The 25,060-nt window shown below is 45.5% G+C and overlaps 1 protein-coding gene across 2 annotated transcripts in view; it reads right to left on the reverse strand.

Moving 5' to 3' along the window:
* The window catches only part of LOC135917233 (organic cation transporter protein-like), a 104,257-nt gene extending 95,352 nt beyond the window's left edge, over positions 1 to 8,905 (reverse strand). The window contains exons 1-2 of one of the 2 annotated variants that reach the window (XM_065450772.2): positions 8,247 to 8,905; positions 4,309 to 4,632 (exon numbers count right to left, since the gene is read on the reverse strand). In XM_065450772.2, the coding sequence (XP_065306844.2) occupies positions 4,309 to 4,623 (315 nt within the window). In that variant the 5' untranslated portion in view covers positions 4,624 to 4,632; positions 8,247 to 8,905. The remainder of the gene's footprint in view (positions 1 to 4,308; positions 4,633 to 8,246) is intronic. The other variant, XM_065450771.2, reaches the window with a different exon arrangement.
* Positions 8,906 to 25,060: the final 16,155 nt, after the last annotated feature.

The raw sequence follows: 25,060 nt of genomic DNA on the forward strand, positions 1-25,060 counted from the left end.
GGGACGTTGCAGGGCGTGTAAAAACGCGTCTTGCAAAGTCCAGCTGTACGTTACCACTGTAACCAAATATGACATAAGCTAGGTTGGCTACTCATACAAGGTTAACCCTTGCTGTCTGGAAGATCGGAAGTAATACACAAGTGAGAAGAAGACAGGAAAGATGGAATGTACGAGAAAAAGACGAAGATTGAAGAGAACAGGAAAAGCCAACTACAAATTTCCCCCGGGTGCTTCAGTCCGGAGACCAACCGCCTGCAGACGCAGACGCCCCTGCGGAGTGTCTAAGAGTTGCGGGGTGACTAAAACCTACTAAGAGTTGGTCGTCAACAACGAATGCGCCCCGCAACTAGGTTGCGCAAGAGCACGTGACCTTTGCAACTACGCCTCTTATACGACGATGGAAGTCCCACCACTATCAACCACAAAAGCAGACGAGAGAACCAAATAGCGTTGTTCACTGTAAAGGACTGAGGCATCACATGGGAAGTCCGGGGTCTAAACAAAGGATACCTGACTCGGCAAGCCTCCGCCAACGACTTCCATGGTACTGCTACTTCTGTACTGCGTGCTGGCAGGGTGGGCTTACAGTGCCCCTGTGAAGACGACGCTAACGTGCTAAGAGTGACTGCGCCATGCTACCATATGGCTGCCCGCCTATTGTTACACAGGATCCGACGGTGTGACTGGGCAACGAGCGGTCCATGCCAGGTTTCCAGGTGCGTTAATTTCTTTCAAGAACACTAGACAGCAACACTGAATCAGTTTAGACTCATGAAACATTCTTTCTTTTCGTAAATCTTGAGGTAATATATTGAATATTATAAAGGAAGGTGAAGGTAAGCTATCACTTTTTTTTAGATGTCGCGCATAAACGTTTTGGCCTGCGTGCCAAAGCTTCAAAGCACTTTCTCGTATTTGCGTCATTGCGGTGGAAACTTCCCAAGTTCTGTCTTGGGCTCCCTTATAATACTATGCAGGACATATATCGCTGTAAAGGCTTACTAGGCCCAAGCAGACGCCGTTAACGTTCATGTAGTCACGTCGAATAAGTCCGGCAACTTCAGGGCGGAGTCGCCACCCATCTTCCTTTTTCGCGTGTGTTCAAGTGTACCAATCCTCCCCTCACGGTAAGAGTGTCTTCTTCTTCTTGTCTTAAAAGGGTAAGTTATTATTACAGCTCAAACAACTTTGTTTTAACTTTGATTTAAGGGGTACTGGCATTACATTTTCGACTCCACATTTTCCCGCTAAGTAAAGGCTTTAGACCACGAAGCCGTAGAAATAATACTGTGAAGTCTCGGGGTGCCCGGAACATTTTACATTAGCTTTCCGATGACCAGTTTCAGTTTCACCTCTACATTTGTTTTCCAGAAAGGGTGCCTAGATACACATGACCTACGTCATCCGCTTTCATACAATAGCATTATAGGCAGACTTCGCCACCTAAGGTTTCACGTTCCTCTGACGAAAAATATGGGCTTATTACGAAGGCAGCGAAGTGTAGCCCTACGTCTCAAAGTGTCAGCTATCATGAGGCAAAAGTGCTATAAACTGACGCGACAAGCGTGCGCGAAATTATGACCCAATATTTACAGCATTGAGCTTCTGTGCTGGAAGACGAAAGTTCGATCCTAGCGTCCGTCACGCAATTATTTGTAGCATCATAGGCTGACTTCAACTACCTTGTAACAAGCCACAGAAAACTCGAAGTGTGTTCAGCTTATGCGAGTGCGTCACAGTGTGCACGAAATCATAAGTTTGCAAGAGAAACCAGGTATATAGACGTAACTTTCATAACTGCCAGTGTTCGAAGTCGCCCGTGACGCGCGCGCTGCTGCCAAGACGTCACAATTATCACATTCTAAGTTAGTGGTGCTACGTTCTCGCCTAGTATTTATCAGAAACTAATTATTGTAAAAGGACTACAGAGAGAAGGAACAGTATTTCACAGTTGTATTTCATTCATTAATGGAGCACTGACACAAACATTTGAAGTTGAGATAACTTGCGAGATCGATTTAGTTGGTCACACACACATCGTCTATAAAATATCAGCGGCGAATATCGCTTAGAACATATTTAAAATAAATTTTAATGTACGTGCGCGCAGCCAACCGCAAAACAGAGCACCTCGCGACAACGACATCAACCGGGATTGTAAATAGCGAAGAAAACGCGACGTCATGTGCCTACGTCACGAATTTTCGTTGGCTGCCATGCGGCTTACATGTGCTCTTCTCCTCCGTTGTTGCTTGTTCTAGCTGTTGTAGTAGGACGCTATCCGTGTCGCTGCAACTGCAGTTTTTTGTCGTGTCCATCGGAATATTTCCCCCACTACCAGCTTGAGTGCGCTGCCACAACGTTCAACGCCGATCTTTTGTGTCTTACCATTGATCGTGGCCGATGCGAGGGTTTTGTTGAGGTTCGTCCTCGCCATCGCCGGCCGCAATATCTGAGTCGCTGAGTGATTGGCCACGTCTAAAGCGCGAGACACATGGTGCGATTTTCCGTGCGACCTGTCGTACGGCGCGTCGTGTGCGGCTTGCCGCATGCGGCGATTCGGGGACACATGGTACGAATGAGCGAGCGACGGATAGCTCCGCTCAGAACTGGCGCCCCTGCGTGGAAGTTCGAAATGCTGCGTAACTTCGAACAGAAAGTGAAAGCAACCGTGTTTACACAGCTATCGTGTTTGAAACAAACGATGACAATATAAACACGTCTATGCGAGCTCTGTAGATGTGTTTCCGCAAGGCCGCATTAGCAGTATCGGATCCGTTGGTTGACAGCCGCCGATGGCCAGGAGCCGGCAGGCATAGCTCGCTGGGCCATCGAATCCGACACTGGTGGCCTTTGTGACACGATCGCTTGCAGCGCGTATAACGAAGCGCCTATGTTAGTCGGCACAACGTGTACACAGTTATGTCACGCTTCAATTGCAGCACATTTCATTTCATTGGCGCCAACAGAAGCGAACGAGCATGCCAGGTGAGCTTGCGATCGCTGGGATATGATGTAGGCCTAGCTTGCCGGCCGTCTACCCGGGGCCGAGGGCCCTTGCGATGCATCTGCAGCTCGTAATAAAGCGCCTAAATTCGTCAGCACAATCAATGCCTGAACATTTATGTTTCTCTTGAGTGAAAATACGGTTAGTTTTGCCGGTGCCGTTAGTAGCGATGAGTAAACACGCCAGTCGGGCGAGCCGTTCGTATACAGACGATTGCTGGCGCGTCTGCGCTTACTGCGTCCGAGTAGAAATCATGCCGACGATTTACTATATCGCACAACATTTTATAACTCGCACTTTTTCGAGGTCACTTTATTCTAGAAGTTATTTCGTGTCAGAAACAAATTGTAGCCGATTTATGTGCCGCCGTCAGCGGCGAAAGGGGCCCGCGTTTCGACCAGAGAGAGAAAAGAAACAGACGATCAGAGCGGCGAGGCGCCCGCTCACCGGCCCCGCCCCGCCGGGTATACCACGTCGCCATGACGTTCACGCTACCGGCGCTGTCATTGGCTGCGGTCGTCCGACCGATGCGGCAGTCCCACAACAATATTTAGCAAGTTGGTCGTGCAGGCTGGCTGCTCGTCAGAGCATACGTCATGACTTTTTGCGAACACGTGACCACTTTGTTTACACTTTGTTACGTTTCTCCCGTCTCGTTGCTCTCTTCGACTGGTCGCTACAAAAAAGACTGCAAATAATTACCTGTCGCACTCTGAAGTAAATGAGGTTTCGTGCCGTGATTACTGGGTCATTAACTACTGATTAAAGCAGAAAAAACCACGTGGATTTTTTTTGTGTGTGTCAGTACTCCTTTAAACCTTCACTTCAAAGTACGTAGCTACAGCCATTTGAACGCGACCTCGAAAGTTGCCGCCAGAAACCCGGTTGAGAGAACTAAAATTCAGGACAAAGATCTGATCTGTTCTCAAGACGTCACGTAGAGCTGTAGAGATTTTTGCTCTATAAACTCCAAAAGGAGTGCTCTACTTTTGTGGCTTGGTCTGTGTGCTTGAGAACAGAACGCTATAGGTGAAAGTACGACAGTGCTGCCGTGTGCAAGCAAGATATTCGAACATATTTTAATAACGTGTATTTTTTTTTCAACACAAATGCACGAGGATAGTTCAAACCTTACCAGAACCCAATGGTGCTTAAATGACGCCTGGGGAATAGCAATATGGGAAATACAGAGATAAGCAATGGCTGTAGAATTAACCGAGAAAGCCGGTTTGTGAAGCAAGACAGAAATTTACAGAACTTTTAGATGCAGCCGGTGAAAGTAAGTTTATAACATGCCATACCTCTTCAGTGACCGTTTTGCCATATACACTGCGGTCGTAGACCCAGGATTCGCACGGTTCGCTGGCATTGGTTCCAGCTGAGTGGAAACATTGCGCCGTGTTGTTCGTCCATATTTCGTGACCGCCGTCGCTGGATGTCGCCACAGTCTCGTTCAATGCGTCGGCACAGCGGAACTCAACTGCTGACGGTGCCACGAACACTGGCATCATCAGGTTCCACGTGACAGGCAAGCCTCGGATAAAGGCGAACACGAAGATGACCACGTGACAACGGGACAGCTTGTCCAGCACGGTGTCCACTGAGGCGGCAGCCATGAGCAGGCACTGAAACAGACGACGGCAACCTGGGATTATTTACCGTGCACCTAAAAATCGTTAGGAAAGCGCTTTTGCATTCCACCGCCGACGAACCATGGCCTTTAACCGAGTCCGCTAGCTCGCTCTCAGCCGAATGCCAGCGGCACTGAGACAGAGCACAGAAGCATCGCGCTATGTCCAACTCATACGTCGATAGGTGAGGATGTGATTTGCTTTTGCGCCTGTGTTCACACTTCACCTGCAAACCTTCCCCATAATACCTTACGTGACGTGAAAGCACGATGACAGCGCCACTGACGCGGTGGCCGCGATATTAGAGGGAACTTTCGCAGGAAGTAGCAGACTTACATATAAGAAGCAAGTTGTACATTTGACATACACATAAGCAATGCAAAATGACACCAACCTACTTAATAGGTGCACACATGGCCCTGTTGAATTGACCAGCCCGCCGTTCGTGGTCATAAGGGACGCCACATTAATTAAGGTGTACAAGCCGTTTTAGAGCTATAATCACGTGGCGCAGGTGGCACAACAGCACAAAGTTACGCCACAAGGAGTGGCAATATTGACACTTCCAAAATGTACAAATACCAATACAGCGATTCTACCTAAAAAAGTAACTAGGTGTACATTGCAGAACAGTGAGCTTGTAAACTCGACACCATCTATAGAGTCCAAAGCTTCACACACCGCCCTCTTCCGTGCGCCAACTCGGAGATAGCGGGTAAGAAAGCCGAGACCTCTGCAACTATGCAACTGGTTCAACGCGGTCCCCCAACCGTTTCGGTAGGTCAATGGCGATGACGCGTTGCAGAGCGCGAGGTCCGATCTCGGCCGGAACGAAAGAACGATCCAGTACCGTAAATTTGGTGCACGCTAAAGAACCCCGGGTGGTCAGAATTATTCTGGTGCCAAAGGCATCTCCGCAACGTTCTTCGTAAGGCTCTGTGGAAATTGGTGGACGGTAACCAAGACATTTTTTTTTCAACGCGGTCGTAATTCTACAGTTCGGCAGGCGGCGCGCTTACACCAATATTTATGTGCGCATCGCGTGCCGGTGTTTATCCACGACCATTCGGTTTTGTTTTCTTTGTTTATGTATTTAGCTTTTTTTATTTTCGTTCGTTGTTTTTGCTGGAGGCTCGTGATGCCGTTATTTTCTATTGATAATGGAAGTAAGGGAACATAGCGAGGAATACAAAAATGACACAAACTTGACGCTCTTGGCGTAACGGCCCTGGTGTTCCGCTAGAGCAGTGACGGCGCCGCAAAGACGAGGCACTTCTTGGCAATGCTTCAGCAAGTGCCTGCAGGCACTTCGAGCAGTTTATGTGACGCACATACGATGTGTGAAAAAGACAACACGAGTGCTGGTTTTAAACACTGCGCACGTGCCGCATACGCTGTACTGCGTCCAAGTCGGCAGGTGCTCAAAGCCCCACCGTTCCGATGTCCCGTCAAGTAAGTAGCACAAGTTTCAATTTGAATATTCGACATTGCTGCGACAATCAGTTGCCTCGCCTGAGTTTTATGACCACGTACCACGCTTTCGCCACGGGCGCTCGCTGCTTAACATGATTCTGCATGAGTAGTTCGAAAGTCTAGCGGCAAACGAAATTTCCCATCATCCTTTTCAAGCCTCATCGCTTCATTGACCGTCCTTCCTTGGTGTTCTCTCATACTAAAAAAAATGCCCATTTTATTTTTTGCTTATGGGAAAAATAATGTGATGGTTCCGAAAAGGGTCTCCCCACAATTGGTCCCAACCGCACCTTATTAAAGAAAACTTTGGTTTTACATGCCGAACCCACGTTATCGTTATGAGGCACGCCGTAGCGGGTGACTCCAAGTTAATGTGAACCCAAGAGGGTCCTTTAACGTGTGCTCAACTAAGTACACGAGCGTTCTTGCGTTCATGAAAAAGCGGTCAGGATAGAACGCATGAGCCCGAGGCACGTGGCCCGAGGTCAGTAGCGCAACGCTACAGCCACTAAGTCACTGCGCTATGGAAGAGCAAGGACACATTGACACTGTGCAGTTTTCACGTCTACTACAGTACTGTTAACTGATAAGTGTGAACGTAAGAAACCCCACCATAAAATACCCCTTCCCCTCCGAACAAAGCAAAGGCAAGGAAGAGAGCCGTGCGTTGCTTAAGTGGAATTTGTCTGTGCAGCCACACAAAAATTTTCTTTTCCGCTTGGTGTGTCGAGCACCACCGTTCTCGATGCCCTCTCTTCCAGACATGTGAGCAAATCGTGATGCCGTGTAAGCTACTACAAAATCAGCAAAATGGCAGAATTAATGCACGACACCCATTTTTCATAGCACTACATCACGATGACACAATCTATTTAAACTCGCAGCACTTTCATTTCAACCGCTGCCTTTTAGAGAACGATACGAGTGCAATGTACAATGCTCGTCACAGGAACGGTCGAGGTAATCTAGAAACAAAGCGAAGTTTCCATTGCTTTAATATCATGTAAGGTGAGCTTCTTCCCTTCTTACTTCGTTGACATGGCAGAAGACGTAGCAGAAACGACCTTCTGGCTGCCCTGATCAGTTATTGAATTGAATCGTTATTTTATTATTGTGGCAGTTCCATAAGAACAAGAACGTGCAGGACACGTTAGAACATTATTCGTGTGCATTTCATGACTTGTAGTGAACTGGGCGAGTTGGAAAAATTTCATTGTGAAGCAGGGCAATGAATGGACACGGACGAGAAGGGACGACACAAGCTCTGTCTTTGAACTGAAACTTCATTAAGACGTCATAAATGTATACATACAGCGCCACAAACCAAAAACAGGCGAACAAACGAGCTAAACTAACGACAAAACAGACTAAGCACTATATACGTCTCGTTACATAATATTAAAGTATGCCCATTGACCCGGCGTTAAACTGATAGGCTGTTGACACGCACACATCCGCTGGTGCTTCTGGATACGATAAGCTTCAGCTACCTCACGTGTACGCTGATCTTTGTCTGATGACGACGCCCGTGTTTGCTAAATCCGGTTAGCAACACCAGCAACGACAATGACTTGACAAACGGGAATTTGTCGTCTTTTAGTGAGCTGCACTGTTACTTCAGGCGGACATTCGCGCATCGGCCGGTCTGCCCAATGAAGAACTTGTGACATGAAAACGACATACAAGGCGCGAAGACGCGTATTACTAAACATGCACTAGCCTCATGACCTGCCCTGCCTCGAAATTTTCTTTGAATGGCCGCACAAATATTGGTAAGTTTCCTTTTGACAAAAATACGAGGTGAACGTCGTATCTACTGGCAATCTTTTCGAGACACTTCATGCAGATGTGATGTAACTACATATTTGCGCTTCATAAGAGCGTGGGTAAGCTGCTCAGTGCACTTTTTTCCAGCGGCTTTTATTTTTTATCCGTTTCCCTTTGTGGGATGCTACACAATCATCACTTGCGATACTAGATTAAGCCTTACACTGCTGAAGCGAGCCCTGTGCAACGCGCTCTCTCACGCGGTATTCTGTTTGAAAGCCACCGCGCAGACAGTAGCAAAGCACAGAAACCTGAAGCAATACGTCACAAAAAGCTCAGCTTTTCACTGTAAAAAAAGGCCCACTCACCTCGTTCACGTCCAGCCACAGCCTCGTCCGTGATCGTAAAAGAATGTGCGTCGTTGACGACCCGGCCGACAATACGTTTTATGGTTGCGCTCCTTGGGGCACTTTCTCTGCTGTCGTTTATCTAAATGTTATCGCCAGTCCTTGGTTTGTAACAGAGTGAACCTTGATTCAAAGCTGACCCCGATTCAAATGACCCCGTTTCTGTCGTCTCTAGATCATCAATGCGGACGGGAGTTTGAGTAGCGACCAGGCGAAAGAAAACTGCAAAGTTAGGCAATGAATCACAGGGCGAGACGAGACACGAAGGAAACGTTGTTAAAAAAAATAGAAATATGCGACGCCCACGGATTTCGGTAGTCGGTTTAGGCAAAGCATAACAAGTGATCCCGAAGGCTGGCTGCGTCTGCTTTTAACAGCTTTGGCAGCTTTGCAAAAGCGTTTACGTGCCTGTGTGACTGCACGTAATGCACCTTTACGTTGCATTCGTTCGCTTGCTTCGTAGATTGCATTGTGCTGAATCGGTAGAACTGCCTCTTGGAAAGCATCATACAGCTACGCTTTAGTGCTTGCAAACAGGTCCTGTGCCGCCCCGTTGCAAGAGCGCCTGATCGATTGCAGGCGGTATTCACCGGTGTGTCCATACGTGCTCATCTCGTAAGGCACAAATTTCGTAAATAGAGCGTTAAGCATGAAAAGAGGAAATGAATCATTCCACGTTAACTGATCCAGCCGCGAAGCTCGCAAGTAATTTCTGTCAATAAATTAAAGAATTGCACCTCTATAAGCAGTGCTTGCACAGCATTTTCCCAAACAATTTTAACCGGAAAAAAACTTTTGGGTACGTGAGGGCCATTTGAATATTACCAAATAGTGACAAACCAAATTTTAAAAAAGTTCGCCAAAGATCAACCGTTTTGTGCATTCTTTCAAAATTTGCGTTTTTGCGTTCTCTCCACATTGTTCTTTCATTATAAAACAGTTTAAGAAAAGGACTTATTGTTTTTTACTCGTTAGCACCGATGTTTAAATGCGGAAAATGTAGCGTATTGTGGAAAATTTTCAGAAAATACGGTCAGGGAAGAAAGCCTGAAACTACTTTGATAGAACATTCCCTAAACTTTACGAAAATTTCATTTTCGCTTATGTGCTGCGCACAGGCTCTAAAATAAGCCCTGAGCTTGGCAAAAACGCTGTTTTGGCCTATGTTGAGATGTTGGTGGCAGACTAAAGTCGTCCATGAAAAAATAAGGAGAATAGCGCATATAATTGAAAAGCACAACTTTCGCAAGGAAAATTTTAATCAAAGTAGTTGGCGTTGTAATTGAGAAGAAAAATTACATTTTAATTCCGCCAATGCATCATTTTGGTTCGCGCTTCGACTTCACCTAGTAGCGTGTTGGCGGGAAATACAAGCCTGGGTGATACACATGGTGGTCTGTGCGGTGAGGAATAAAAGGCCAGGTCACCAGGTTTGATGGTTTGGATCTTGAAGTTATGCTTGCTTAAGATACATCAACATTGCGTACTTCTATGCTACTGGAGCTACATAAGTCCGTGCTACATAAGCCCGTTAAATAACCCTAGGTGGTCCAAATTATTCCGGAGTCCCCCACTACGGCGTGGCTCATAATTAGTGGTTTTGGCACATAAAGCCACATAATTTAATTTTTAAGTATACACATACGGCCGCCCACGCGTGAAGTGGTAGAGTGGGCCACAAATCACTTTCATGGGAGTGAATTGGGAGCACCACTTGAACGACATACGTTCACACACCGTGGAATCAGCGAAAGCAGACAAATAATTTGGTGAATATTGTTGATAGGGAGCTTTGCTGAGCACATTTCCCTAGTTCCGGGATGTCTCTACTCTTTTTCCAGCTACGTCGAGCCAGGTAGACAGTAGACGGCAGTCATTGTTGGGACATGCACCACGGAGCCTTTGTGACGTTACCCCTCAGGAAACTATTTTGTCAGACTACTTTAACAATATGGCCTCATTCGCAGCTTTATTGACTGAAATCCGCTTTTCTTTAGTTGGTCTCCAGCTAGCACAAAAAGGGATAAAAGTCTGCTTTCGTACGTATTCGCCAAGACGAAATGAACATCTGACAGCAGACGCACTAAATGACACACAGTCTATTTAGAAGGTTATAAACGGTCGTATTTCATTGCAAATGTCCGGCCGATATGACTATTTGAAGAAGGAAGGGAGGAAGCTCAGCAGGGCGAAGTACGTGTACAATATATTAGAAGTCACAGGTGTTATTTCGGCGTGTTGCAACTCGCAAGTACAGGGAGCATCGGGGTTGTTTATAGGCCTATCAGTATAAAAATCTAAGCATTTCAATTTGGTTCATATCGAAAATGTCCTGAACACAAGACTTAAGTATCTCCAATATTTTTACGCATTTTAGTGTTTTTTTCTCGCAATTATTTACAGAGAGTAAATCCTTCCATAGCCTTTTTCAGGGCAGCAAACTGAAAACGTTTTCCAAGGCAGCAAACAGCGTGCGAACAAGACGAAAGTAAGCTTCCTAGACTGCTATACGCGCCGCATCTTTCTTTCTCGCAGGAGCTACAGCATCGCTCAGTACCTTCGAACTTTTCGCAGATGCTTCGAGCAACAAGCGCGCACAAATAAATGTAAATAAACGCGAATTTCTTTTTTCTTTAGACACGCGTGTTACTTCGCAATTACTCATCCAGTGCTCCTACAGCAACTTTATTGCTCACATTTGAAAAACACAGTCGAGCAGGCTCAGCACATTGCGAAACGTGCTTGTTGTATCGGCGCAGGACATACAAAATACCGGAACTAGAAATGAGCTCGCGATACAACGATGCTCTAGAACAGGATTTTGAATTCATAAATTAACGAAAATGTTTGGTTAAACTGACCTGCCAAATCTCTCCGTTCCACTTGTTGAGTCAAGCGGAGGCGGACGTCTGTTAAAATTTGGAAATACCGATGGCACATAATCAGGATGGTTCGCAACGTTTCCTTTTTTTTTGTTACCAACGAAGTGGCGGCTGCAGATTCTTGAGTTTTCGCTTGGCTACCACGGCCCTCTGTCAGGGCTACACAACAAATTACAGCAGAAGAAAATTGTCGCACTTGCTCATGCAAACCGCTGTGTTGTGGGGAATACAAGTAATTCGATTACCCAACAGGTTGAAGAGCCCATATCCGGCGCTCTCGCCTATCCCCTTCCTACGATCGCGATGGAAATCGCTAAAACGGAACGTTGTTATTCAGTCCTTCACGTTCATGGCAATTTACAGCACAACAGTAGCACCGATTTCGGCGTTTCTTCGTAGCGGGTGGAGCTATCGGAGTTGCCGTCGCTCCCACCATCAGTCTGACGAGTGAGCCAGCAAGCGCTTTATGGCAGTTCGGCGGCGCGTCCGACTATCGGATAAATTCACAGCTCTCTGTCTGAGTGTTAAATGCGCAAAACACTCTCAATATGAACCAAAATCTAGTTAAATCGTTGTTTCGCAGTCGCTAGCTGCATAGGCAACATAGCAAGGGAGTCGGGCTTCGCACTACTCAATTACTGCCTCTTTGCACACGCACGTGGCGCTACGCGTCTTGCAAAACTCCAGTGTCTGACGTCTATTTTGTAACCTGTAGAATTTTAAGTGACCTTTAACCGAGACCCCACGGAGACATTATATAGGCAGTGAAAGTTCGCAATTTACACATTAACAAAGCGCAGGATAAGTTACCTGCGTGCACACATGGTTGATCCACTTGATACGCACGTGTACAGGTGTTCAGTCGCAAATTTTGCCTGAGAGCAAATTACTGATTGAGCCGGCAGAGCCGCATAGCGGAAGCTATAGGCCGCGGGTAAAGAATGCTCTGTAATAATAATGATGATTCGTGGCGGAAGTACAATTACCGACCGAGCAAATATTATATACATTTAGCGCTTTTCAATGGCACTACATGTGTCCTGCAGAAAGCTATCCCGTTGCCGCCGCATGCCGCTTCCGACACACGCCGCCGCAATTGTTTTTGTTGTTGTTTGTTATGAGTCTGACATTTACGGATTGGGGAGCACTTTCAACGTACGTATAGTTTATCAAGTGACAAATTAATGCTCCTCTGGCCTCTTCTGCCTTCTTTATGAGGCGAGAAAAAAGAAGCATGAGATTATTATTGGACGCAACAGGCTGGCTTCATAATCGCCTGCTGGCAGCCGCTTCACTTGGGCACGACACCACTTCCAGAATGGCAGGCTTACGTCCGTTGCCGTTTCAGATCACGCTCACCTGACTCGTGTGTTCCGGACGCTCGGTTCGTGCCATGTTGCTGTAGAGGATCCGCTTACAGCACGGCCGCCATGGTTGCGCAGGACGCCAAGCTTGGATACGAGCGAGCTCATCTGGCAACATGGATCCAGCACGACTAAGGTGGACGCAACCGGCTGCCTTCATAATCGTCAGCTGGCAGCCGCTTCACTTGGGCACGACACCACTTCCAGAATGGCAGGCTTACGTTCGTTACCTTTTCAGATTAGTTACCTGAAAGGTGCTGCTTGCGTTAAATCCAGCAATTATTGCTTGTTGGTGGTGTCGTGCCCACGAGACCTGAATGATGTGTTGAAACAGTTCTTGGCTCTGGCGTGTGAAATATGCTATGCCTTGTCTGCAATAACACTGATGCTGTCGGGAGGCATTGAAACTAATCCTGGACCAATGACTAAGGCTCAAGAAGAAGCTTTTGCTGCTGCACTAGAGGCTATTAGGAAATTAGGAGAAGCGCACTCACACTTGCTTTCTCAACTAACTAGTGCCAAAGCCAGTAATACGGCAGCTATGAACAAGTTCCAAAAGCTAAAAAACGATCAGGTAACACTACTCGCTGAACTAAACATTTGGAAACAGAAACAGGAGGCCGCTGAAGGTGAAATCAAGCTGCTGAACGCCAAGATCGTCGCGCTAATCGGTACTCCCGCATCCGGAACTTCGGCTGTTACAACAGCAGGCGCTGATATCCTTCGCGGTGTGTCTGATCGATTGGCTACAATTTCGTCAAGGAGCGATGACACGGTGCGTGCACTGTGCGTGCGCTTCTGTGCGAAGAAATAAGCTGATAAATTAAATTTTTGACAGGGTCTATGGAACCAGCTATGGAACCCCGAGCAACCATCACAAATGACAACACTGCTTCTGAACTACAGGTTTGTTCCCTAACGTCTTTAATCAGAATTAGAAGCCACATTATGCCAAGTCTATTTCTCTGTATAGATCCTTGCCAGAGAGGTGCGCTGCCATTTATGCATATAATTAAATTATTTCCGACCCTAAGCTCCTCAAGTATGACTCGTGCATCACTTGACTTTGAAAGAATAAGAACCCTGCTCACGGTGACGCTTCCAGGCCGCCGCCATAGACACATGGACCCTCTCTCACAGTACTTTTTGGTGGAGGAAATAGCAAGTTTAGATTACTAATATTTTAAGGTTGTCTGAAGGCAAAACATGTTTGAATGATAGAAATAAGCTGCAGGTTGGATGGGAGTGCTTTAGCTAAAAAGCCAGGATTTCGTATGGGGACTTGCCTAGCGCAGGCAAATTCTTGGCTTAAACGTGAGCTCTTTAGCTTAAACCCTCGTGTTCAACCTATAGTCTGTTGTTACTAATGTTACTTTATGGGCTGAATATTGTAAAAGCCGTTGCAGATTTGTTTCGTTTAAGAAAACTTATTGGAGGTTGTACTGGTTATTTCGTGAAATGCCACACAGGAAGCAATCATTATGCAAATGTTATTGAGATAAGTTAAAGCTTTCAGTTCAGCTGGCAGAAGAAGAAATGTAGCAGGAATAAAAGCATGTCAGCTTAACTAAAACAGAAAAGCAAACAGGTTACCAGCTTTCACTAAACTCTTAACGTACTTGGTAGTCTGGAATGTTTTTGAAATGTGCAAGAATGTTATCTTGAAAATTTTAAAGCAAGTTTAGAAAATACATTCATTAAAAATTGGTCAGTAACCATGATAGTAGTTTTAATGGTGAACGCTCCCAAGTAGTTCTCAGCGAATGAGCTAGTGCACTTAATTATTAAATGTTCTGATCTGTACAGCTCATTTTTGCGATGTCAAACATTATTTATTGTTTCAAGCTAATTTTGTGACCAATTATTCATAGCAATTTTCTAAAATCACTGCTGTGGCATGAGTCTTCTCGGAAAAGAAGAACGGGAATGCACGCTGGTGGTTGTTATGAAGCACATACAAGGCAATGTTGGGCCCAGTCTCATATGTGAGGTAGGTGGACATGCACTCTTGAATAGTTTGCTGCTCAAATCCTCTCATAGATGTGTGAACAGGGTTCTTTGCGAGACTGAAAAACCTAGTTCAAGATATTCTCATCTCTAGCTGGCGAATACTTCTAAAGAGCGATGTACTTTATTGTGTGGTTGGGATCTATCTGTATGTGTCTTTGCTTCCTTAAAACACAATAAGTAAAGTATTTAGGGGCAGTATCGTCAATAAAATAAAATTCGGGTTTTGAGGTAATAGAGAGTTCCAGTACTGGGGACGCAAGGCGTTGGGGCCCCAAGCGCTTGGGTGCGTTTGCGTTTGCGTACGCAAGCAGAAACACGTTATAGGTTAGCGGCCCCAAACGCAAGCCGGAGTGAGGTCGCATGCGCTCGCAGCGCCATCAACGCCTGATCTTTGATGCATTATCATTTTTTAAAACATGAAATCAAGCATATGAAGTAAAGCACATAAAACTATTCTTATTAAAAGCAGTTAATTGAGAGGTTTAGAGTGTCCGGTAATCGGGTAAACGCAGGCTGGGGTGTTGGGGCGGAGCTATGAACTAGAGCTGCCTGCATGGTGTTGCCACCTGGTAGCGCAAAGCTCAAACAGAGAAAAACAGCTAATATAGCAGTAACCAAGTGTATTTTACATTGCTGCGGGTATAAATTTTTGTAGCAACACAATTACGCCATTGCCGAAAATTTACACCAGCAGCGAAGTAGAATAGACTTGGTTACAGAAATATCAGCTGATTTTGTCAGTTTGCGCTTTACGCCGCCAGGTGGATGCACCATGCAAGACGCTCCCCTTTATGGCTCCGCCCCAACGCCCCAACTGCGTTTATCCGCATACCGGACATGCTAAACCTCTCTAATATATACCAAAACGACGTCTGTCGACACTTGGCGAAAGATTTATTAGATTATCTATTCGCTAGCTACTCGTAAGTCCTCCTACACCGCGAGAGTCACGTGGGTAACGTGACCACTTAGGGGCAGCGATGTTTTCGGCCGGCCAAACAACCCAAGGACGCAAGTAGACGTAGCGGTCTGCGCACGCGCAGTACCGTCGCCCCTAGTTCTTGCGTACGCAAGCCGCTTGCGTCCCCTACACTAAAACTCTAATAAGGATAGCAGAGAGCCAGGAATGAAGTCCCTTCTCTGCTTTGCGCAGCAATACAGCTTTTCATCCTTAGATAAACCTGCCTACTTTTGTGAGTTGTTTTTGCAATGTTTATAACAATGACTCGGGGTTTATTAAGCAGATGCACTTGCGACTCGGAAAGTATTGTAGTAGGTCAAGTGGCGCACACTGAAAAGGACGAACTGACTGGCATGTGAGATCTATTGTAGAGAACAGAGGACGAAAAAGGATAGAGCGTCAGATGATTGTGTCGTTTGGCTGAGAGCGTCGTGCCGGAATGCGCTGTGCGACGTTACAAAATTATTCAATTAGTCTCAGCGATATGTTGCACTTTGTGCCCTAGGCGGGTGCGTTTCTTGTGCAGCATATAAGTGGCCACAAAGGGCTGCAGCGTGGACATTCCGTGTCTTGTGGTGGGGCATCCAGGTACCAATAGGCGTATGTACCGAGGGATGGGGGGAGCACTTGCCCCCCCCCACTTTCAAACAAGGGAGGCTGAGCCTCCCCCCCCCCTCCACCCGCTTTTGATTCGGTCGCTGTCGGCAGGCATAAAAAGCAATCAGCTCACGCAAGACGGGGTAAATTGTAGATTATTGGAGAGGCCTTCGTCCTGCAGTGGACATAGCATACGCTGATGATGAGGACGGTTGGCAGTACATTGGCAAATTCAACAACTGAGGCGAACTTTTCTTGCAGCATAGCAATGATGTAATTAACGGACCTTTATTCATAATCCGTCCTTTAACTGCAGTGAGCATTGCCTTTCATGCCCTACCACAACGCATAACAGGTTCTGTCGGTGCGAGCCACCTGCGCGACGCTTTCATGCCCTGTGAGCCAGCATTGCCAAAGAGGCTACCGCTGCACACACCTCCTCATAGCAAGTTTGAGCTTGTACCACTTACATAGATGGTTCACCAGGGTCGGGGCAAATGGGGTCAATACCTGTTCCCCTTCACTTCTGAAAGCAGGCATTGTCGGCTGCATGCATGCACTCGAGTGCAGTCAAAATCTGGTGTGGTTGGGATGCATCTTTGTTGAAAAGAACGCAGACGTAGACCAAACTGAACCCAATATTTTAGAATAACCTGAGGTATACTGGTACAATGCAGGTGTCCTGAGAAATGAAAGGAATTTGAGTCAGTGCCTCTCTCTCCGAAGTTGCTAGCTATCCTGACAACTGCAACAACTTTGAAACCAAACGACACAAATATCTCAATTTACGCACTGTACTTTAGCTCATGCATATATAATGGCTTTGATTCTATATTCAAGGTTCATCTTTCTATTATACTTGAATTCGATATGAACATATTGCTGCATGAACAGCCCTGCTTTTTTACGACGATTCTGTTCAGCTTTAAGATGCAATCATGTGTCCTAATGTTTATAAAATGAAATTGATCTAATTTGTTTGTATATTCAATTTGTTGCTTATGTTTTCTTGCAAGTAATGTTGGTCTGTGTCAAAGATTGGTGGTGAGCCAGTCGCACTCACCGAACCGGAGGGGATGGGGCGACTACAAAACCACCCCGCGTGCGTTTATTGAGGGTTCGACTGCTGACCGACGATAAGGTCGACACACACTCAATTTAATAAAGTGAAATCATGCGCGAGACATACTGGAAAGACATACAAATTACCAGCAGCGGGGCCTAGTTCGTGGAAGGCGTGCGGGTCACACAACACACGCCCTGACGCCGCTCGCGCGACACTAAGCCCACCACGTGGGAAATCCTACACTCGCGAAATAACAAACAAAATACGGGACAAAAATGAAAAATACACGTGACAATAAACGCGGCAAACACTACACAAACAGAACATACAATAATTAGCACGCGATGGATAAATAAATGAAAGATGACACGCGATTAAAAAAATACAGTGCGGCGGAAAGTTCTGAGAGCGGGCTGGAACACGAGGCTTATCTGGGGCGTGCTTGCCGAGATCCCGATCTGAAGAGCGTCGGGCTGCTGCTACCTCGCTGCCGAGGATCCTGACGGACTTGCACCGTCTGTCGCTCGACCGGCGAAGACTTCGGCCTGGAGATCTCAGCCTGCCGAGCAAATCTTCAGCTGTCTCCCGGTGCACGGCCACGCTGCTCCGTCTTCCAAGCCAGTCTCCCGCTCGCCGAGCCGGCTCGTCCCTCCGTCGCGCTCAGGCAACCCACGTCACCAACGGGTCCGGCGAGCTCAGGGACAATGGGCTCTCTTTCCCATCGCTGAGCAAGCAGCGTTGCTGCTGCTGCGGCAATGACGGCCATCTTGAGAAGGTAGCGGGCATGCACTCTGTGACAGTCTGGACCGATGGTTTATATGTAGTGACGTCTGTATAGTGAACATGAGTGTGTATAAAGAAAAAAAGAAAGTGCGACGTATGTTTTGGCTGGTGGCCCAGCCTTTGTCAAAGCGAAACGTTCGGAAAATGTACTGTGCAAGAACAATGTGCGGCGTACTATCTTTTTTCGTTATTATCCTACCAGTGCCAACGCTATATATATATATATATATATATATATATATATATATATATATATATATATATATATATATATATATATATATATATATATATATATATATAAAGTGCGATGCCATATGTCATTGTTGGTGCCCGTATGTGGTTTACAGCTATGCCGTGGGTGGGAGAAGAACTTGTGCATTGTCTTGCTTGTTGTGCGAGCTCTTCCTGCCTTTCACTTCCGAGCATTAAACTAATGGACTACAGATGTCGTAAGATAGATAAGTTCTACTTATAACCTGGGCTACATAATTTTTTCAGTAAATAGCAAAGCAATTTGTTCATTCTTCTTGTGGAGATATTTCTTCCTCGGAAACTTTGGTAAGAGATGCGACCGTTTAAGAGAACAATGCATGGGAACTGGCTCAACCTACACTAGACCACAAATGCGTGTTTTTTTTTTTTTTACCCGCCGTGGTTGCTCAGTGGCTATGGTGTTAGGCTGCTGAGCACGAGGTCGCGGGATCGAATCCCGGCCATGGCGGCCGCATTTCGATGGGGGCCAAATGCGAAAACACTCGTGTACTTAGATTTAGGTGCACGTTAAAGAACCCCAGGTGGTCAAAATTTCCGGAGTCCCCCACTACGGCGTGCCTCATAATCAGAAAGTGGTTTTGGCACGTAAAACCCCATATATTATTAGATGCGTGTTTTGAGCATTCGTTGTAGTCAGTGAATTAGGAAATACAAACTACTCAGGCACAATCAATATGTGTTGACTGTGAGTAACACGCCTGTCTGGTTTGCTAGTGCTAGCATTCCTAGCTGACTTCTCTCCTTTTGCCTTTGTTCGTACATCTCTTTGCTTTATTATGTAGGGAAATCCGACATACATGCCGTGCTCTAACCTACATAAATAAATTTCGGGAAGCGGTCTATGTCATCTGTAATTTCTTTTCACAGATGGCATTGCCAGCTGATAAGCTCCAAGTTACAGCACCTCACATTTACTGTGCTCATGCCAAGATATGTATTTTTGCGGGCAGCCAAGCCGAAGTGATCACTGTCTCCACGTGTGGATTACAACGGGCACGTACCTTTTGCCTGCAGACATATTATGTTAAGAACCTAGAATATCCATTTGCATTTTACCAAATGCTTGCTCTCGCGCAAAACGTTGTGCTGCCAGGAGACAAGCTAGTGAAAGGAGTGCTTTCTGCCCGTCTGAAACGTCTGAAACGTGTGTACTTCAAGTAATTTTGTACCTTCGCAAAATGAATTTTTAATAAATAGTGGCATTTCTGCACAAGTAATACTCTAGGAACTGGAGGTATTTTTGGCTTTCACATTTTTTTGGAGGGACGTTAACTCAGAGGCTGTATATGTTAGGCACCTACAGCTGAGTTATATTGGTAGTCAAGCAGGAACTGTACCCCAAAGGCTATGTTAAATTTAGAGGTTACTTCAGCTATTTATTCAGATGTCTTTATTGTGATTGCGCTGTATCTTTATAGCTAACCTATAAGATCTATCACCGCGTCATGATTCAAAATGTTCTGCATCTCGAATGGGGCTAACATTGAGATGCCTGTCAGTTGCCTCTGATGTCTTCTCACCGCAGATTGTCATGCAGAAGTTTGAATTATGGGACTGAAAGAAAAATGTGCGGGTCAATACCAATTCGAGCAAATTACATGCTCTCTTTAAAGCTTTAATGAAATGCATTGACAGTGGAAGTCTCCTATTTACAGTCCCACAATTTAAACACCAGCATAACTATAATCTGAGGTGAAACATATCAGTCAACTGGCAGGCATGACAATATCGGCCCAACTCGACATGCAAATATCTTGTAGTCGAAAATTGTACACTTTCTAGCTTGGCTATACAAATATGATGCAATCAAAACGAAAAATATCCCTATAAGTTGCTGAAGTAACCCGCAAATTTAACACGTCCTTTAGAGGTTACATTTGCTTTTAGAAAATAAAAGACTACAGCGTAACCTTTAAAGCTGCAGAATATTCAAGGGTAACAATGTACCTTTTATTTTATATTGGTTACAGTGTACCTTATAATATATTAGTTACCATGTACCTTGTAAACCTTTTCCAGGGCAACAATGTACCTTATATTTTGTATTAATTACAATGTACATTATAATATATTAGTTACGATGTACCTTATAAATGCGAATTTGTGCGCCTATACTAAGGGTTACCCAGCTAAGGGTGTAGGATTCCTAATCCATAGGACATAGCGGGAAACGTTGACGAATTCTACAGCAGTAATGAAAGGGTAGCAGTAGTCGTAATGAAACTTAATAAGTGGTATAGATTAAAGGTAGTGGAAGCCTACGCTCCAACATCCAGTGAAGATGACGATGATCAGTTTGATGAAAATGTTGAATTAGCGATGAAGAAACTACAAACTCAGTATACTGTAGTAATGGGACACTTCAATGCAAAAGTGGGGAAAAGGAAGGCTGGTGAACAAGAAATTGGCCACTATGGCGTCGATTCTAGAAGCGCTAGAGGAAAGATGCTGGTAGAATCCTCAGAAAGGAGTCAGCTGCGAATAATGAGCACTTTTTTCAGGAAGCTAAGCAACAGAAGTGGACCTGGAAAAGCTCTAATGGTGAAAGAAGAAATGAAATTGATTTCATACTTTCTGCCAATGCCAGCATAGATCAGGACGCAGCATAGCGCATAGTGCAGCATAGTGCAGGGTGTAGAAGTGATAAGGAGGGTAAAGTGCAGTGGTCATAGCTTAGTGAGGGCTAAGATTCACCGCAATTTCAAGAGAGAAAGAGTAAAATTGGTCAAGAAGAAACAGGTCAACCTAGAGGCAGTAAGCCTAAACGCAGACAAATTCAGGCTGGTACTTCCAAAGAAGTATACAGCCTTAGAACAGAGAGATGAAGATGACATAGAGGTAATGAATGAAACCGCAACTAGGCTGGCTTCAACTAGGCTGGCTTCCCTTCAAGTGGGAGGCAAGGCACCAAGGCAACCAATAGGCAAGTTCTCCCATGTAACAAAGGACCTAATAAAGAAAAGACAAAGAATAAAAAGTGTCTAACTCAAGAGATAAGATAGAATTCAAAACTGATCAACAAGGCATGGAACCATTGAATTACTTGCTGGAGCTATACAAGTTTCGAATCAAATCTCGCAGATGGTACCAGTACCTTGTTTTTTCATATGATAATGATGAGTACCGTGAATACCTGGCTACTGTACTGTGCAGGCTGAATAAGAAGAATGTAGTGAACCTCCGACACTTCCAGAGCTGTATAGCCGAGTGCGTCATTGCACTGGGTAAAAAAGCCTGTTGGAAGACCATCCTCATTCAGAATACCGGCTTCCGAAAAGGGCAAGGTATGTGCAAGTTCGCCCCACATCGAGGTGAGCAAGGATGGAGTGGGCCACATGCCAATCTGGGGCACCGACAGGCTAAAGTATAGGCATTGCCCACCAGCAAATAACTTTTTTCTTTAATTTATTGTGGCAAGTCCAATGTTCAGTTATGCCTCAAAGATCGCGACTGTTTTGCTTCATACCATGTGTAAGGCACATCCATAGTAATTAGCAGTAATTCCCAGTGTATAACATATGATACGCCCTGTATTATGTATAAATATTTATGCACAAAAATAAAATATTATTTGGTTGTGATTTCTGAGACATGTGAAGCGTTAATTTACATATAAATATTTTTTTTCATTAAAACAACTTCAGGGCGTTACAGGGTTAACTAAGCATGAATTTCCACCCATTGATACTTTCTCAGGCACGGTGTCTGCTGAGAGATCGAGGAGTACACAAGTCAGGCGATGCTAATAGGCAACTTTCTTTGATCTCCGATGATGCACGCCTTGAAGAAACTTCACTAGTTAGTGTGACCGATTTAGATTGGCAGAGAAAGAAGACTGCAGACCTTACAGTAGCCTAGACTAAACTGAAAAAAAAAACATCGACCATTCAACAACTGTCTGAAATATACAGAGGCAGCATCGTAAGCTTCAGAAAGAGCAACTAATTTCGCTCAAAACGCGACGTTTTTAAATGAGGACTAAATTCGTGCTCTTTTCCAGAACAATCAAGGTAACTTGTGGTCAGCGCGAACAGTCAATCAAGGTTTGCAAAATCATTTGCTTGTGGAAACACCGGGTACGAAGCCCTCAGAGAGATAGGCTACCCTCTCCCGTGAAGCAATACGTTAGCGAGAAGAATTCAAGGTCTGAAGTTTCTGCCAGGCATCCAGCATGGATAAGCATATCCATGCTTAGAAACCGGCTGCAGAACGATTACATGCTGTCCAATACAGCACAGCACTTCGCAACCGATAATTAAATTTATGATATACAGCCCACAGCGCTAACGTGCCTTCTCATCAGGAATGCGCTGTAGAGATATTTGTAAATGCACGTACGTTTGCTTTGCCGCCGTTTCTGTAACGCTAAACAATACGCCCAATAATAAATGCTTCTTGGACAAGGCATGAAAAACTTACGCTGCTGTGTGCTCTTGTGAGTAGGCTCGAGAAGACACAGAACGTATGCTGTTACAGTGCAAAAGATATGACTAATCGTAACATGCTTTTGAGAATATTCACGCTCTGAATAGAAAACCAATATAACTGGATAAAATACTGGGCGTACTGCCATCGGAATACTTGCAACAGAGAGCACCATGCGCATTAGTGAAGTTTCTTGAAGAATTTTGAATATCTATTTTGGATATTGGATCCAATTCGGACCCAATTTGATTTACATGTGTTTTGTGTGTTCACTCATATTATCCTGTTCCTGTGGTTCTTCTGTTTATGTTCGCAGAAACAATTCTCTTCGTTGTATGTGGTGAACTTTAGGTCGGTCGTCTTTCATCCATTCTATGTATGACGTTTTTTTTAGCTTACTTATGAATTCGCAAAAGAGGTGTAGCTAATGCCGCGTAAAAGCGACCCACATCTCCTGACATACACATAGTAAAAAATTGCAAGGCTGTTTTTTCTCGATGCAATTTACCTAGCTGCAATGCAAGCTGTACGAATGTAGGAGCATGTGACTTTAAAACTGTCACTCCGATGTCATGTGTATGAGCCAGAAGGCCCGTTTCTTAGGCTCCTGCTTTTGCTGCTTTACTTCACATGAAGCCAGCTACGAGCGACTGAAGTGAACGTTGTAAAGTAAAAGGAGTTTTGCGGCGAAAGTGGTGTAGTAAAACTCTTAAGTATCTCTAAGCTGTTTAGCTGCGAAAACAGTTTAGCCGCGAAAACACTCAGTATGTATATACCGATTTCAGCGGCTGTTTTGTGCACTAATGCTACCCAAAAGCAAACAAGCCTGATGATGCCAGAGATCAGCATGCCAGGTGAGACAATGAAGCTTTGATGGTTGTTTTCAAGCAACTTTATGCATTACGCACATGGGAAATATTATGCGTCGCAAGTGTTTCTCTATTATTGATGATTTGTGCAATATTTCATACAGCCAATGCAATTCACTAAACTCCATCTATGCCCGTTGTACGAGCATTCTACTGATATCCAAACTTATAACAATGTGTGTAAGCATAAATTATCTCGCTGCTTAGGGGCCTATTTTACGCTATATGAGTGAATGAATACCTTTCGATCACGTGCGAAAACATTTCCAGCTATTCGTACCAATTCGGCTGCCAATGTGCAAATACCAGTAAGTGATGGAGGCTGCAAGGAGGCTGGTGATCGTGGATTGGAGCTGGGAGTGGCAAGTATTACTTTTTTCTGAAGCCCTACATTTACTGTTCTGTCATCTTTATGGGTGGTACACAGGCAATTCTGCATAGAAGCTCGTCGACCATTGCACCAGTACCAAGTGACGGGAAGGCACATGCTCAGGCCAGACCATCGGGCATTAGGAGAGGAGGTGGTGGTGAGCGCCTCAGTTTCCGCTCACTGTCTAAGATGTACAGCCGCGGCCACGCCTGTGTAGAGCGCGCGAGCAGACGGCCTTGCTCTGCAGGGCGACACCGTGCGGCAGTTGCGGGATCTGACGCACTGTGCCCAGGAGCATGCGCGGCCTAATAGACATGCAGGTCGGCGCACGCTGCTTTAAAACAGAAATTATGTTGCTAAGCGCGCGTGTTTTGCCGGTTGTGCGCATTACCCGAGGGCGCCATCTTACTACGCGCGATGACAAGGGAATTGCGCACGTGAGTGATAGCATGTGCGATTCTGTCAGGGCACTTGATATGAAAAACTGTCTTCACCAATCCCAGATAATGTTATCGGCCAATGAAATGACAACATCGCAAGCGTGCTGCCTATATTAGACATACAAGTCAAACCTTTTCGCAGAATTTATTCGCAATGGCTCCCCGACTCACAGCGGATGAGTGACGCGCAATTGCTATTATGGGGCGCACAATGTCCCAAAGAGCGATAGAGTCGGGTGCGTGTTATCAGCTGAAACGCGTAATCTTTTGGCACGGCTATACCGAGAGCGCCCTGATGAAAAGTACATATTCGGTTAAACAACTGCCCGTTTCAACGTTGCCACTCGTGCAATGTAGTTCTGCATGTCTATTAGGCCGCGCATGCTCCTGGGCACAGTGCGTCAGATCCCACAACTGCCCCATGGTGTCGCTCCGCAGAGCAAGGCCGTCTGCTCGCGCGCTCTACACAGACGTGGCCGCGGCTGTATGTTCATTCCAGCTGCTTAGTCGACCGAGGGACAGACAAAGATGCTGCTAGAGTACTACTAAAAGTACTTCCCGCAGATTGACCCGTTCAAGAAATTTAAAAACAGAAAACCAGGCTTTCAAGGAAATCTCCATGGATGTTGGAGCTGTACTTGGTATCAAGAAAACGGCAGAGCAATGTGAGAACCGGCACAAGACTGATCAGACGTGGCAAGGCTGCCTAAGACAACAACAGATACGGGGCAT

The sequence above is a fragment of the Dermacentor albipictus genome, chromosome 7, assembly GCF_038994185.2.
Source record: "Dermacentor albipictus isolate Rhodes 1998 colony chromosome 7, USDA_Dalb.pri_finalv2, whole genome shotgun sequence".
NCBI lineage: Eukaryota > Metazoa > Arthropoda > Arachnida > Ixodida > Ixodidae > Dermacentor > Dermacentor albipictus.